Below are 16,825 nucleotides of genomic sequence, written 5' to 3' on the forward strand. Positions count from 1 at the left end.
TAAATCTTAAACATCACACTGGTACATACTATTTATACATACACAAGCTAAATCACACATTGTAGAATTAGAAGTAAATTTGTCACACCAAAAACCAGCAGTTATGGCTACTGCCTCAGTTGTAGGAAGAAATTCTTCTCTTGCCACTAACTTAATAGTTGCACAGCTTAAATAATCCATAGTAATAAGACCCTTGTAAATGTCTGCAAGGACTTCCTTCACCAGAACTATTAGGTTACTAGTACATAACCGTATGGTACTACAAAGGAAGGAAATTTCTTCGTTACTGGTGTCAAATTTGATTTCTGAAGACTACAACTAGGTTCCTTCATGGAGAGTATGGAAGCAGAAGAAATTGCTTACAAATGCTGAAACCACTGTGTATGCTGTGATAATAGGTGGAAACATCAATGGCAATGAAAGTTTGAGGTTGGCCTGGAGAAATGTTAGATAACTCAATGTTTAAGGCAACTATACACAATAAGCAGAAAATCCTGGTTAGAGCCAATCTGATGAAAACCTAAAATTTTTAAAGGACATTAACAACATCCCATATTTTTCAGTGTAATTTCATTGGTTAATAATTTCATGTTGAAACTATTCTATTTAAGATTTCATCCATTACATGCATTCATAAAATTGAAATAAAATTTAGTCCAAACAGTCTCCCAGAAAGTGTTAAATGACATAATCACCATTGATTTCACTAAACATCTACCAACAAAATGATTATTTAAAATGAAATCTCCAGTCAGTGCATAATAGCTATTTACTAAGTATTTTGACAAAATTATCTAATCATATAACAAGTGACATACTAAAGGTGTTCCTATTTTGGTCTCAAGCCCATCCTACAGTGATGAGCAATTCTGACAAATCATACATGTTTATGATCTTTGTGTGGCCTAGGGGCCAAAACTAATTGAATGTTTGTATGTAATTCAAGCAGAGTTGCTGTTGAATGTAAATTACAAGCATATTGTCTGAAAGCTCTGTTTGGTGCATATAAAATGTAATTTTAGCTTCTCATTTTGTAATATACATGTCTTCTTAATAAAATTCTGTTTTCAGATTATGCCCAGAGCTCAAAATGCACATGCTTATGTAAATGCAGGATTTTTATTTAACTTGGATATGAAGAATGTTGGCAAAATAATTTCCAGACCTAGGATAGTGTTTGGAGGCATTTCAGCTCAGTTGGTAAGCAGTAACTTATTCACAAATTTGTACATAGTCTCTTAAAATGAACTATACATTATCACTAATACTCAGGTACTAAGTATTTCCTCAAAACAATCAAATAACAACTGCATAATTTATGTGTTCTATTGCTGATGGATAACTTCACACCAAAATACACACTGACAAATAGTTAAACAAAATGGGCACTTAGCTTTGCATTGAAGTACGACTTGCTCTGATAAACATGAAAACTTTGCTCTGACATTATCAGTATGATAGTTCTGCATGGTATTGTAAGACAGGCTGCCTTCAAACGGCAAGTTATGGATATGATGCTAAAATTTTAGCACACACAGCAACAAACCTACTCTTAAGAAACTGGAGATGAAAATGCGTCTCAAAAGTTTGCAATGCCTTGCAATCTCATAAATTCTCTGAACTACACCAATATGTGTTTGCAGTGTTAACGACACGCACTATGAGTAGCTGTGGCTGTTCAGTAAAGCAGTGTACTGATAAGTGTCAAGCAGTAGAGGTAGCATAAGACAAGGTTATTTTACTAATCTAGCAATGCACAGCAGTTTGCCATGCCAATATGTGGCTCCAAATGGCTGCATTTACTAAATGTTAATATGAAAACAAGTGACAGAACTAAAACTAGTATGGATTGTATTTAAAAAGTTTACCATTACATAAATCTGTTTGTCTACCCTTGAATTAGACTGATTTGTCTTCATTCTAAATTTTCTATGCAAAAAATATAACTGAAGAGATGTATTCACATTTTTGTATGTCATAGAGACTAAAATATAAGCAACTTCTTTGGTGGTGCATAGCAATTTCAGCCAAAGTTGAAAATTCGTATTTCATTAAACAATAATGGTTAACGTGACATACAGATATAGTAAATATGATCATGAGAGTGAAAAAAATTGACACAATGATATATTATGCACCCACTGCCATACAACCATATGGTAGCTTGGAAATGTGGATGTAAGTGAAAAGTCTCACTTAAAGTAGGACAGTGCTATTTAACATAATGCCACAAGTGTTATGTGGTTTCAGTAAAATACTGCAGTACATTTGAAGAAACTAAATTATCCTGATTTATGGATGGTGAAAATTTCTCAAACTACTTACAATCCTGCATTGTGCACTACAATCATGTCAGAAATGAAATCAATTCTGTTAATACTTACAGGAGCCTTACGTGAAATACATATATCAAAACAGTTTTGCTTCACTCTCATTTCTGAGAGTTCCAGACCATTTACAGTAAATTGGAATATAAAAATCATTTCTGCCCTTTTTATTGCTCATGAAAACCACACATTGAGTGTTGTACTTACAGTGAGACCTTGACAGGTGGTAGTCCTGTTTTGGTGTGCCATTATGAGTATTAGAGATATCAGTGTGTACAGCAATCTGAAGGGAACCTCCACCTCACTGTACTCACTGGACAGTGTGGCTAAGGCGTTCATCTGACCGTGTTGCCTCCAGACATGTCTCCAACAATTGTTTGGTTGAAGGCATACACGACACTCATTGGTGAAGAGAACATGATGCCAATCCTGAGTGGTCCATTTGGCGTGTCACTGGGCCCATCTGTACTGCCCTGCATAGTGTCATGGTTGCAAAGATGGATGTCACCATGGACGTCAGGAGTGAGGTTACACATCATGCAGCCTATTGCACACAGTTTGAGTCATAACACAATGGCCTGTGGCTGCATGAAACGAATTTTTCAACATGGTGGCATTGCTGTCAGGATTCCTCAGAGCCATAATCAGTAGGTAGTGATCACCCACTGAAGTAGTAACCTTGGGCAGCCTGAGTAAGACATGTCAAACACAGTTCCAGGCTGAAGGAATGTCAAGGGTCAACACATTCTTTGTTTTGTGGACAGTAGACATTTTGGTACCCGCTCTACACAATTTACAATAACCAAAGTCCTCTGTGACAATGTTAGAGGGCTAGGCTTGAAATTAGTCACACTTTTAGAAAGGTCAGAAATTAAGACATTAATTTTGTGAAAGTTTATCACTTATGTCTGAATGTCTGTCTTAATTGGTCACTTTCATCAAGCACATCTGTGCAGTCTGCATTACCAGCCTTAAATTCTCTGAACCATTCCCACAAAAGTCATACAATCCCATCATACAAATACCACAGTACAATGAATTTTCTCTGCACTGTTCCTTCAGCTTTCAGGTATTGAATGACATAACATACCACATAATTGGTTGGAGAAGAAATAACTGTCCATTTACATTGCCTGCTGCTTACACAGTGATGAATAAGATGGTTGACACACAATGTTATCATCAGTCACCATTTTCAATCAAGAGTCCTATGAAACTATAATCATTTGTGTAATACTAATGACCAGACAGAGGTCAATTTATCAATAGCTCTAAGATTTTTCATTGTGCACTGGTCACACCTTCATTTAGAGCCAAGACTTTTAGCCTACTCTACAAGTTTTCGAGAACCTTAGATTGAGGACAAAGGGATATCATTATTTCTGGAGGTGGCATATTTCAGTGTGTCTCCTGAGGCATGCTGCACCAGAAGTGCCTCTTGATGCATGCTTCCCATCAGTACTGGTTATATTCCCAGTTGTATGTTATTAAATTACATTCATGAATAGAATAGTCACACACAGTTATTACACCCACAATAATTAAACTCACAAACCAGTAATTGACCAAATGCCATGATGGTGTGAGATGAAAAGCAGCATGTTAAAATCTAATCCTTTTAATGAAATTCAATCATTTAACAAAAAGAACTGTAAACCTGACAGCACTTGGAAGTAACTTAGTTATATGACAAAGTATAGTTATACACTCCTGGAAACTGAAATAAGAACACCATGAATTCATTGTCCCAGGAAGGGGAAACTTTGACACATTCCTGGGGTCAGATACATCACATGATCACACTGACAGAACCACAGGCACATACACAGGCAACAGAGCATGCACAGTGTCGGCACTAGTACAGTGTATATCCACCTTTTGCAGCAATGCAGGCTGCTAGTCTCCCATGGAGACGATCGTAGAGATGCTGGATGTAGTCCTGTGGAACGGCTTGCCATGCCATTTCCACCAGGCGCCTCAGTTGGACCAGCGTTCATGCTGGACGTGCAACCGCGTGAGACGACGCTTCATCCAGTCCCAAACATGCTCAATGGGGGACAGATCCGGAGATCTTGCTGGCCAGTGTAGTTGACTTACACCTTCTAGAGCACGTTGGGTGGCACGGGATACATGCGGACGTGCATTGTCCTGTTGGAACAGCAAGTTCCCTTGCCGGTCTAGGAATGGTAGAACGATGGGTTCGATGATGGTTTGGATGTACCGTGCACTATTCAGTGTCCCTCGACGATCACCAGAGGTGTACGGCCAGTGTAGGAGATCGCTCCCCACACCATGATGCCGGGTGTTGGCCCTGTGTGCCTCGGTCCTATGCAGTCCTGATTGTGGCGCTCACCTGCACGGTGCCAAACACGCATACAACCATCATTGGCACCAAGGCAGAAGCGACTCTCATCGCTGAAGACGACACGTCTCCATTCGTCCCTCCATTCACGCCTGTCGCGACACCATTGGAGGCGGGCTGCACAATGTTGGGGCGTGAGCGGAAGACGGCCTAACGGTGTGCGGGACCGTAGCCCAGCTTCATGGAGACGGTAGCGAGTGGTCCTCGCCGATACCCCAGGAGCAACAGTGTCCCTAATTTGCTGGGAAGTGGCGGTGCGGTCCCATACGGCACTGCGTAGGATCCTACGGTCTTGGCGTGCATCCGTGCGTCGCTGCGGTCCGGTCCCAGGTCGACGGGCATGTGCACCTTCCGCTGACCACTGGCGACAACATCGATGTACTGTGGAGACCTCACGGCCCACGTGTTGAGCAATTGGGCGGTACGTCCACCCGGCCTCCCGCATGCCCACTATACGCCCTCGCTCAAAGTCCGTCAACTGCGCATACGGTTCACGTCCACGCTGTCGCAGCATGCTACCAATGTTAAAGACTGCGATGGAGCTCCGTATGCCACGGAAAACTGGCTGACACTGACGGCGGTGGTGCACAAATGCTGCGCAGCTAGCGCCATTTGACGGCCAACACCGCAGTTCCTGGTGTGTCCGCTGTGCCGTGCGTGTGATCATTGCTTGTACAGCCCTCTCGCAGTGTCCGGAGCAAGTATGGTGGGTCTGACACACCGGTGTCAATGTGTTCTTTTTTCTATTTCCAGGAGTGTATTTCTTAAAAGTAGTGTACACAGATATTTCATGGTGAAAGTGGAGAAAGTGACACTACAAAATGATTTCCTGAACAGCTGTGTCATATTACTACTAATGTTAAATTTGAACAAGAAAAGCTGAAAATGTGCAAAAAAATTCATGTTGCGAAAGCCAATTGTGTAAATTATAGCAGAACACACACATCTGAGCAGTGGAATGAAGATAACTGATCCAAAGAAAAATTTACAAAAAGCACAGAAAATTTGTTGGCAGCAGTTAACATGCATTATGATCACTACTGCAAAACTGATTCATGGAAACATCACTTCTTTTGTCACAAAACATTTTACCTGTGGGACTTCTTTTTAAAAAAATCTCCTTTCAGTATTAGTCTGATGAAAACTTTCATTAACACCTGTGCACATCTACAACTTGTATCTCAAATCGTGAAAAAGATTATGAATAACTGCAACTGCTATTCAGATGTAACATATAACAATAAAATCTAAGAGTCAGACAAAATTACTATTATATTTATGGGTGTTCAGTTGGTCGGTGCAGTGAAACTGAATCACCCCTTCAATGGATGCACTTGTGGCAGTTAACTGCAAGATTTAGTTTCCTAATTGTATCATAGATGGCATTACAGTTTTGACCACATCTAGATACGTATTCGTTATTCTCAACAGATGTCACCACTTACTATATTTGTGCAATTCATGCTTTTAGCAGTTTGGTTGCTATTGTTGTTTGAAATATGAGTGTTGCATTTGTGGTGTGTTTGCTGCTACGTGCCTTGTGAATTAAGTATTTTCTACATTTTTGTTTTTCTTATGCCTCAAGAGTCTTTCTATATATTAGATACAATGAATATTTGAATTGAATCAAAGTTCCCATATGCAATTTTTATTACTTTTTACAATCTTGGATATTGATTTGCTGCAATATATTACTTTTATAAAAACGTGCTTCATACATCTCATTAAAGATGTGGAAATGCAGAAAAAGAGGGCATTTGACAGGGACCATCTAATTGTAATTGTTGAAGACTTTGAGAAAGTATTGTGACAATTGTCAGAAAAATTAGAATAATCATCACTCTGAACAATCAACAGAGGAAACAGATGACGACCCCCCCCCCCCTGCCACCCGGTTGAAGAGGAGATGATTACCAATTTTATATAGGAAAAGATAAAGAAATTATTTGGATAAGTGAAATGCTTCCTCCTCCTTCTAAAACCAAAGCCAAGAACATCCTAAAAGTTCTGCCAGGTCCTAAAGCAGTGCTGAAATTATGGAAAAATAAACTGATTCATTCTACCTATTTATTACTGATTGGATGATTGTTGAAAATACAAACTGATACATTCAGAATAGTAAGAGCTGAAGTCCAATATTCAAGAGAATGGGACTACAAAGACCCCACAAAACAAGATATAAATGCTCTTCTAGGTGCATTGTATCTAATGGGTATAAAGAAAGGATTACACACAAATTGCTGTGAACTGTGGGATAAAGATTGTACAGGAATGATTATTTTATCTCACTTCAGCTACAAGTGCTTTCACTTTCTGCTTTGAACTCTTAGGTTTGACAAACTGGGTACCTGGAATGAAAGAAAATAGTTTCAAATTAGCACATATTTGGGACTTCTATCAAGAGTTTGTCAACAGCTGCCTTGCTCTCCACAATGTCAGCAAGTTTGTCACTATTGACATGATGTTGCATCCTTTCAGAGGACACAGCAGATTTGTATGATATCTCTCTAATAATCCTGCAAAATATGGGAGTGAGATTTATGCCTTGTGTGATGCCGAAACATTTTACACCCGGAATTTTAAAATTTAATGTGGCAAGCAGATGCCAGGACCCTACCTGAAGTCTAACAAGCCTAATGACATTGTGCAAAGATTTGTGACAGCAGTTGAAAAAACAAACAGAAATCTTATGACTGACAATTACTACAGTAGCTACCATCTGGCTTAAAATCTCCTTGGCTAAGGTTCTACTTTCTTGGGAACTATGAAAAAATTAGTAAATATATCAAGAATTCCAAGCAAATAAAACCTTAGAAGTCAAGTTATGTTTTTTCAGTTTTCAAGATTTTTGTATGGTCTAGACTGTTACTAAAAAAAGGTGTGAATTTTTTATCAACAATGCACAGCATGAATGAAATAGACTAAAAAATTGAGTAAATTTTTAATACAATGCTAGCAAAGGAGAAGTAGACACTGTAAAGCACATGAGCTCATCCTAAAGCACTTGCAGAATAAAATGACAATGGCCACTTATACTTTTCTACGGGCTTCTAGATATTGCTGGCATAAATGGGAACATTATTTTCAATTTAAACAAGCCTGATAATAAAGATGAAATTTTTTAAACATCTTGCTCTGGACCTAATGAAAGAACATATGAATCAAAGAGCATTACTTCAGACACTTCCCAAGGATATTCATGCCTTCTTGACCAAGTATAGGCATGAAGAAAAGACCAAGGAGTTAACAAAACCTGGAATTTTACATATGTGGCGGGCATAAAAACAGAACCGAAACAGTATGTATGAAATGCAAGAAACAGTGTCATAGATACAAAAATGTGCAATATGAAAGTAAGCTGCAGATGGAAGTTAACTAATTTACTTACAATCATAAACAGGAGTCAGAGTTTATGAATGCTCAATTTCATAATGTGTTCCCCTATTACTTTTTTTTCACATAAATCAGTGCAACCGACATAATGAAAGCAATAAAGAATATCATCTTGTTATAAATTACAATGACAATAACAGACAATTGTGAAGGCTACAAATAAATAAGATTATTCTTATAGGGTCATATAATGTTAAGTTTTCTCTAATAAAGCTTATTTTTCCTAAGGTTAAAAATGTAATACTAATTGTGGTGTAAAAGCTGCAATGCACCCACTCATGGACGTATGAAAGACAAGCCCACTGAAGGGTTAAATTTGAATAGGAAATGAGCTTATCACGCCAAAATATGAAAAAAAATTACATTAAAAGTTGTAAAATACCATCTTACTGCATACATATTTTTAAAAGACAAAATAGGCAGCTGATAAGTGATATTTTGGACAATGTGCACTTTTTTCATATTATGCATGAGATCAGAGTAGTAACAATTCACATTGCAAATAGGTACATGCTGCAGAAACAGAGACATTCTTGGAGGGTAAAAATATTTTTGAACTGGACATCCTGCAAGAAACACTGAAAATTTTAGATTCTGAGCTTACACCTTCAGAGACACCACTGGAGGCTTCACCAGAATACCGTAAGAATTTGGCTGAAGCTTTGTTCTACAAGGTATGTCACTGGAATATTTAATATAGTTACACTTAAAGCAGACTCATGGTTAAAATGGAAAATTCTTGTCTGTTCCTTAAATTTACTAACACTTCTATTGGGTTCATATTACTACTAGATTAATATTGTCATAAAAATACAATTGCAGTGTGTGCTGAGTATATCTCCGGAGACAGTAAGACCTGCACTCAGAAGTGGAGGTGAACTGCTGAAGAGGCCATTGTCATCTGGGAAACAAGACTATGACACACACAAGGAATTGTGGCCCCTTGGAAAGCCAGTGCCAAAAATTGAAGCTCTTGTGCAATGTTCTGGTAAATATTAAATCTATTTATTGGTTCAGTTTAATTATATGCATCAGATTCATTACACATGTCTAATACACATAGTATTTATAGTATTGCTAACTTTGAGATGTTGTGATTAGTATTGCTCACAAATGTTATAGTACTGGAGCTTGATTAGTCACCCATCTTAATCCGTCATCTTGCTCTGTTAAACAGAAGGGCTGTGAAAGTGCTGTAATTTATACAGTATATCTGTCAAACAACAGTGACATTTCCCAAAGTTGGGGAAAATAAAAATTAGTCATGAAATTTCATAGAACACAGAAATAAGGACCATCGAAGTTTGCACAAAAAAGGGCATTACAGAGCTCTGTAATACATACCATTAGAGACAGCAACAGCAGAGATAACTAAAGTTTTTGAATTTATTAATTAATTCCATGTAAAGGGACACCCATAAATTTTGGGGCTATGCAGAACATACATTATTCAATTCTGTGTAACAGTCATACCAACAATTAATGTAACACTTGAACAGGAGTTAGTAAGTAGAGTAGAATTCTCAATTTTAATCATGAAGTATGCTCACATTTCAAATGAGTGAAGCATCTTCCTGAGCTTCTCATACAACAAAGTTCAATTAATTTTGTTCTTTATACAATGGTTGGGACTGGAAAAAATCAGCCTCATGAACTATTTTCATATTCCTCCTTATTCCACAGAAAATTGTTCCACAAGATGTTACTAACCAATTTGAAAGAATGTACATGTTGCCTGAAAGTAAGCAGTAAGAAAATTTACTAGTTCTATATTTCTGTAAAAGAATCAATCAGATGGTCATATTGAATATGCAACAAACAGCAGCAAGAAAGGAATCACAGTTTACTAAGGTCATTTCTCTCTTCCTATTACTTATTTAGGTGCATTTGAGCCATGCTCTTAAATTACATTTTCTAATGTTACCATGAACATTTCCTTCATTTAAAAACCATTTATTTCAGGTGAAGCAAAGTATGTGAATGATGTACTTACTATTCCTGGTGAATTATATTGTGCTTTTGCTGTAACTGAAATTGCAAATGGTCATATCAGAAGTATAGATGCCACAGATGCTTTGGTAAGTCCTTACTTGTTGTTTGTTACATAGCAGTGGTAATCATTAAACAAGTACAGACTTAAAGCATTCAGAATGATACTGATAACAAAGTTTAATGACTTCGGTTTCCAAAGACTGCTTCAGTACTAATAACAAACAAAAATAAATGCTGCACGGTTTGAGGTGTCACATCATGGATTGTGCAGCCCTTCCTGTAGGAGGTTAGTCCTCCATCAGGTGTGTGGAGTATCTGAAGCTAAGCGCCAATTTTCAAACCTATAAAAATTAATACAAAATAGCTGTATAGCACATGGAAAGGGCAAGGCAAGGAGAAGTTAGAGAAAAGAGCTACTATAGAAAATACTGATACAGAGGAATTAAGGAAAGCATGCTTGGTTACGCTTGAGCTGTGTGCTACATCATCATATTATCTGTTCCTAAGTGAAGTGTAGAGTAGCAGTTCTAAGTTCCCTGTCAAGCTAATGCTTAGTTTCCTGAAAGAAAAAACGTGCCTCCAAAACAACTCTTAACCTTTTCTTTGACACACCTATGGTTTGTAATGAGAAAACTGTTTGGTGTACTTCAGCTTACATTGTTATTTCTTCAAGATAAGAACTGAAGTCAAAGGCAGTAATAATTTTTTAAAAATCTACACATTCTTAACTATTCTTGTCTAAAACTGAAAATCACACTTTTAAACTCCATTTCTATGAGCTGGTGAGCACAACCAAAACATATATTGTAGTTTCCACTTTCTAATTCTGTGTGCAGGAGAGAGAACTTCATAATGTTACATATTCAATTTGCACAGTTTGAAATAGCTGTTAGTGATGCACTGGTATGATGCAGAAAAGGCACATGATCATGTCTTGTTCAGAGTTACATTCAGGGCACAAGCCATAGTGTTTTTAATGTCTTGTACTTGAGTAGTTTTCTTGCTTGGATTTGAACTGATTTAACTATGCTGTACAGTGGGTATTGCATTCTGCTTAAAATTTTTCAGGCTGTTCCAGGTGTAGTTGCTTTTTATGATGCAAAGGACATACCAGGAAAGAACAACTTTTTTCCTAAAATGTTTTTTAGCTATGAAGATGAAGAGGTAAAGCACTGATTAATATGAATTATAATGTAATGCTGAATTGTATTCTATGGAGAAAGGTAAAATAATGTGGTGATTACTGTTACAGCTATTTTGTTCTGGGAATGTTAAGTACAATGGACAACCAGTGGGGGTTGTTGTAGCACAATCTCATGATACTGCAGTCAAGGCTGCTAAGTTGGTGAAAATAGACTATGATGTTGTAAATAAGCCTGTAATTCACTTGAGAGAGGTAATAAAGTCTGGTGATAAAAGTAGAATGCATGTAGCAGGAGAAATGAAGCCAACAGAAACTGGACGTAAGTATATGGCCATTGGTGCAAAAATGTGATAGTTTTTAAAATGTAATAGTTGTTTAATATAATACAGTTAATGACTCCCACACACATTTGAACTTGCAAACAATGTTTACTATGAAATTTATTTTATAAATTGGGGACAAAGTTTGCACTCACGTACCTTTTCAGGCTGTATGTTTAATGTGAATAATAGAATGATAATTTAAAGGCCACAATTAGTGCCGCCTCCTGATCATGACAATGGCTTGGAACACTTAGTTTTTCATTGACAAAACTGTGCAGAAAAAGATTGGTTACCTTCCTCAGCATAGAAATGATGAAACTGCTTCAACCCTCTGCTACATGCATGATATTTTTTACCTCTGCTACAAGTGTGCAGACTGAGAGTCCGCATTGTGTTTTACACCATTTTCATGAACAATTCTGACATTACAGCTAGCAAATATATTAGTCTCGATAACATAAATGAAACAATGAATTCATAAACACAATGTATTTTAGCATCAGTAGTGTACATAAAATATTTTAACTCATAATTTACCCATAAACCAAAAAGAACATTTATTGTACTCACTGAAATTCACGTTCATTGTGTTTTTTCACTGTTTTTTCCAAATGAATATTAACCAACACTCACTTAAGTAAATTAGTTCAGAAACTTATTCAGAAAACTAGAGTTTACAGCCTCACTGTCAATTCGAGTAAATAACTTGTGGTGGTTGCCATTTTCACTGCACAGGTATCCACCGACATGTTCCAGGCATACACATTTATTGCACACATTGCAGAAAAATCTCATTGGTCTGTTTTTTTTCCCTATAACAGAAGATGCATCTTCCTGAAGCTGTTGTTTGTGGAGGTCTAGAAAGAGCTTCACTGTTGGTAATCCCAAATTTCCCTTGATACAATTCTTGATGTTCACTGGTGTACTTAAATGATTGACCTTTGTCAAATAATCATGCAACAATTCTTTGGCAAGAACTTTTAGATAGTCTTTTCTGGGAATTGTTGAATCAAAATTGCTCTTGTAAGTTATGTATCCATTGATTCCAGCAATATTTAGAAGAGAGGAAAAAATTATAAATGGCTGCCTTCTGGTAATTCTTGTCACAGAGTATGTACATTTCATCTCATCAACTTTATCCACACCAAATTTAGTCTTGTTGTAAAATATTATTTCTGGCTTGCACTTTTCCAAATCACTGTCATCATCACTGTCCATCATCATCATCATGGCAAGTACAGTACCAGAACAACCTTGTCTTTCTTAGGTTTATATGAAATCAGTGTCATATTCTTCCTAAATGCAAAAATGCTGGATTCCACAGGATGATATTTTGCTACTGTCACAAATGGAGGAATTTCACATTTATTTTTTCAAATTGTTCCAACCATTGTCAGCTTGTCATTTTCCAACAAGTCAGCCACAAGTGGAATTGATGTGATAATTGGTTCACATGTTAAATTTCTGCCAGATTTGGATATGCATTTCACCATTATTTTGACAATAGCATGAGATGTTATCTCAGAGATAAGGCCCATCCACTTGCTTTCCACAGTACATTTCTAAATGGTTTGTATAGAACATCCTTGCATCTGTGAGGGCAAACATATTTATACCATATTTTTCCAGTTTTGATGGAATGTATTATACAAATCCACATCTGCCCCTGAATGCATCCAGCATTTCATCTACTGTATATAGTTCTGATAAACTGTTTCTTGCATTTTTCATTGAACTGATCTGTCAAGAATTGGACAGCAGCTAATTTGTCTATTTCCTTCCAATGAGCTCTGTTTCTGACGTCGTCAAATCTCATATGACAGCAAGAAACGAAAATGGTTTATGCCCTTTGAAAGTCTGAAGTACTCCACTCCAGTACCATCTGCAGCCCAGATAGCTAGTGAATTTAGTGTGATGTTGATAGCACATCCGCCAAGAAAAGGAGTCCTAAACAAGCTTTGATTTCTGTAATATTAGTGTTTGCAGCATCCCTGTCTCTGGAATATTTAGAACAGATGGTAGCAATGTAAACAATCAATTGAATGCTTGACATTTTTGCTTCACCTATGACACCCAGTAAATGCCTGACAATATTATGTTGAGGTCTTCTTACATTTCTGTTTTGGATTAGAGGTTGATGATTCCATTGCATACTGTCTTTCCCAAAATAGAAGTAAAACTTTTAGATAGAATCGCTTTTGTTCAGCAACTGCTCACTATATGAATCGTGATCACTTTTGAATATTGACTCTAGATCACTACATTCATCAGTACCAAGCTCTTCGTCCAACCACTGCAAAACCTGATCATCATCCACTGTTCTTCTGAAAAAAAGTGTGTAACTTATTTCACTAATCGTTGTTGGTCAAAGGAAAGACTCATTGTATGACAGTTAGGATAATAAATTAATATAAAAGTTTCTAAATGTAACTGTCTGTTTTGCAATATTATAAAGGAAGTAACCTCCTTACCTGCAATACATCCATTAAAGAACTGATGATAGAACAGCGCCACACAATTGCACACACGTGGACTGACACTCTGCACCTCAAGAGATTACTGCTTCTGGCAATGATGACTAACTTCAATTGTTGCCAATAATTTGTTATGGAAGAAGGGGAAGGTAGAAAAAGACGCTAATGGAAATGTTGAATTTATAAGTGATTTTTGACGGAAAGATAACTGTGGAATCAGTCCACAGTTGTATTGGAGTGTTAAAATGATGAAAATAATCAGTTTTGACGTTATATTGTACTTTGATAGATAAATAAATCTGCTCACAAAGTGATGGCAGAACCACACACACAAAGTTTTAGGTATGCAAGCTTTTTGAGCCAGTGACGCCTATTTCCAGGAGAGCAGTTCAAGGGGAAGGAAGACAGATGAAGGAAAAGAACTGGAGAGGTTTAGTAAATGGGGTAGAGTTCAGAAAAGTCATTCAGAACCCCAGGTAAGTGGACAATTACTAGACCCTTACCTGGGGTCCTGAATGACTTTTCTGAACTCTACCCCATTTCCTAAACCTCTAGTCATCTTGATTCACCTGTCTCCCTTCCACTTCATCCCTTTTGCTGGAAGGAGTCACTGGTTCCACAAGTTTGCATAACTAAAACTTTATTTAAATATGCATTCTCTGCTGCAGCATGGTGGGAAGAATATATCATCTGTCAAACTGTTTAAAAATGAATTGTGAACACCTTAGCAAAACACTTATTAAATGCAGCCATTGAAGAAATTTTGATAAAGTTGTGTAGTAATATCAGAAGCACTAATGATTTCTGATTAAGAGAAGGCATAAAATAATTCACCACTTGAAGTTGTTTTGTGATTTTGTCTGCTTACTAAGGTACATCACATTACACTGCAAGAGGGAATATTAAGGTTTTCATGAACTATGGAAAGAAAATACAAGCAAGAAATGCTTCTTAATATTTATGGATGTTCCTATTTTTCTTTTTCTAGTAGTTAAAGCTGGTCAGTAGAGTCAGTTAGTAATTGGTTAGTACCTAGTGGAGTCCATTTTGTTGTCTACAGAGAAAATGGAAGTGTTAATTAAATTGTATCAGATTAGATCCAGCCAGAATGCTTCGTTACTTACTAGCTTGCTCCAAATGGATATTTGCAATACTGTCATACATTATAAGAAATTTATTTGATAAAAAGGGCAAACACCTTCACTGACTATTGTGGTAAGCTTTAAATGCCACAAAGTGGCATTTTCTGAGACTGCTATTGTTCGTCATGAAACCTTATATTTAGATGCAAATGCCCAGCTACCACATGGTATTTAGTGCCTTGTGCCCAATCCAAAGGTTAGAAGTTCAATTCAAAGCTATTCACTTATTGCTTGTTCAGCTCTGGTAAGGATATTTTCATGTGAAATATGGCAAGTTGCACCATGGTATGGAGGCCATATTGAACTGTGGGTCCCCCTAAAATTGGTTTGGTAAGTTGGGTCCAAGGTGGGAGTCAGGCAAGGGCAACCCACCTATGAGGACCATGACTGTAGCATGTTTTGGAAAATGAAATATATTTATCAGATGTGTAGCAGTGACAGTTAAGTCACTGATAAAAAAAAAATCCAAATTAATTTTTCCTCCCTCAGGGGTCGTAACCAACAGTACTCTTGTTGCTTCAAACAAAATTTTCATCTTGAGAACTTTACTATATCCTTTAAACAGTTCTGTCCCCCTAAAAACTCTATCCAACTATAAATAAAACCAGATCTATAAATTATGCAATATATACTATTCTGCATATAGGCTTTCATTCTCGTAAATTGAAAATTCAGTAGTAGATAAAAGAATTTTCTAGTTCCCTAAATTTCTAATCCCTCTGAATTACACAAATATGATTTATAAAAACTGTTGTAGTCATCAAATTTTTGTTAAAAAAAAAACACTTGACTTCATGCACCTCTTCAAAATTTGCGCCCCTTTCCAACAATAGCAAGCAAGGTTCAGTGAAAATGTAGGAAGCATGTGCCTCCAGATAATTTCGCTGTGATCACCACTAAAAGAAATATTCTGGAAGGCTTTTTCTGCTGCAGTCAAATAATATAGGTAACTGCTGTGAGTTCCTGGGGATGAAAGCAATGAAAAATGTTCTAGTAACTTCTGTGGAACCAAGAATGTAAAATCAATTTCTGTCTGCAGAAAAAAATCTTTCAAAGGAAAACAAATTACTTACATAAAACCCCTCAGGGCTCAGCATTCGTTTGCTGAGTACTGGCTTGGTGACCCTGGGGTTCCTGAGGTGGGGACTTGTAAGTGCCACCAGTCCTCATTCACTGTAAGCTCTGGTCATACTTCAGTGAGCACTGTGTGGTGCAGCAGTGGAATGTTCTGTGCTTCACCACTAGGACCACAAGAAACCTAAAGGTGTGCTACGTGCTGAGGTGGTGAATGGCTGTTGAGGTAACAGTCTTTAGCAGGCAACCTCTGGGACACCTGTCCCTCCCCCTTCCCCCAGTTGTATAAGGCTCTGCCTGGGTCAACAATTGTTTCCCTAGCATCTCGTGAAATCCCTATGGAACTGTCTCATGAAACTACTACTACTGACAGGATGGGTGTACCACCAGGCAGCATCTACACTCACTCCTCAGAGAGCTGATTTGGTGAGTCCTCCCAAAAAGAAGCCTCAGAGTAATAGTAACAGGGCATTAGTGTGCCATAATACTTTCATTGTACTGTCCACCCCGATAGCTGAGCGGTTAGCATGACGGATTGCCATCCTATGGGCCTGGGTTGAATTCGTGGCTGAGTCAGGGATTTTCTCCGCTCAG

The 16,825-nt window shown here is 37.4% G+C and overlaps 1 protein-coding gene across 1 annotated transcript in view; it reads left to right on the forward strand.

The window, feature by feature from the left end:
* LOC126285446 (xanthine dehydrogenase-like) overlaps positions 1-16,825 on the forward strand; it is a 125,817-nt gene that overhangs the window by 60,978 nt on the left and 48,014 nt on the right. The window contains exons 10-15 of the mRNA XM_049984833.1: positions 1,072-1,200; positions 8,589-8,756; positions 8,905-9,070; positions 10,045-10,160; positions 11,143-11,238; positions 11,327-11,537. Coding sequence (XP_049840790.1) covers positions 1,072-1,200; positions 8,589-8,756; positions 8,905-9,070; positions 10,045-10,160; positions 11,143-11,238; positions 11,327-11,537 — 886 coding nt within the window. The remainder of the gene's footprint in view (positions 1-1,071; positions 1,201-8,588; positions 8,757-8,904; positions 9,071-10,044; positions 10,161-11,142; positions 11,239-11,326; positions 11,538-16,825) is intronic.

This window comes from Schistocerca gregaria, chromosome 8 (genome assembly GCF_023897955.1).
Source record: "Schistocerca gregaria isolate iqSchGreg1 chromosome 8, iqSchGreg1.2, whole genome shotgun sequence".
In the NCBI taxonomy this organism is placed as follows: Eukaryota; Metazoa; Arthropoda; class Insecta; order Orthoptera; family Acrididae; genus Schistocerca; species Schistocerca gregaria.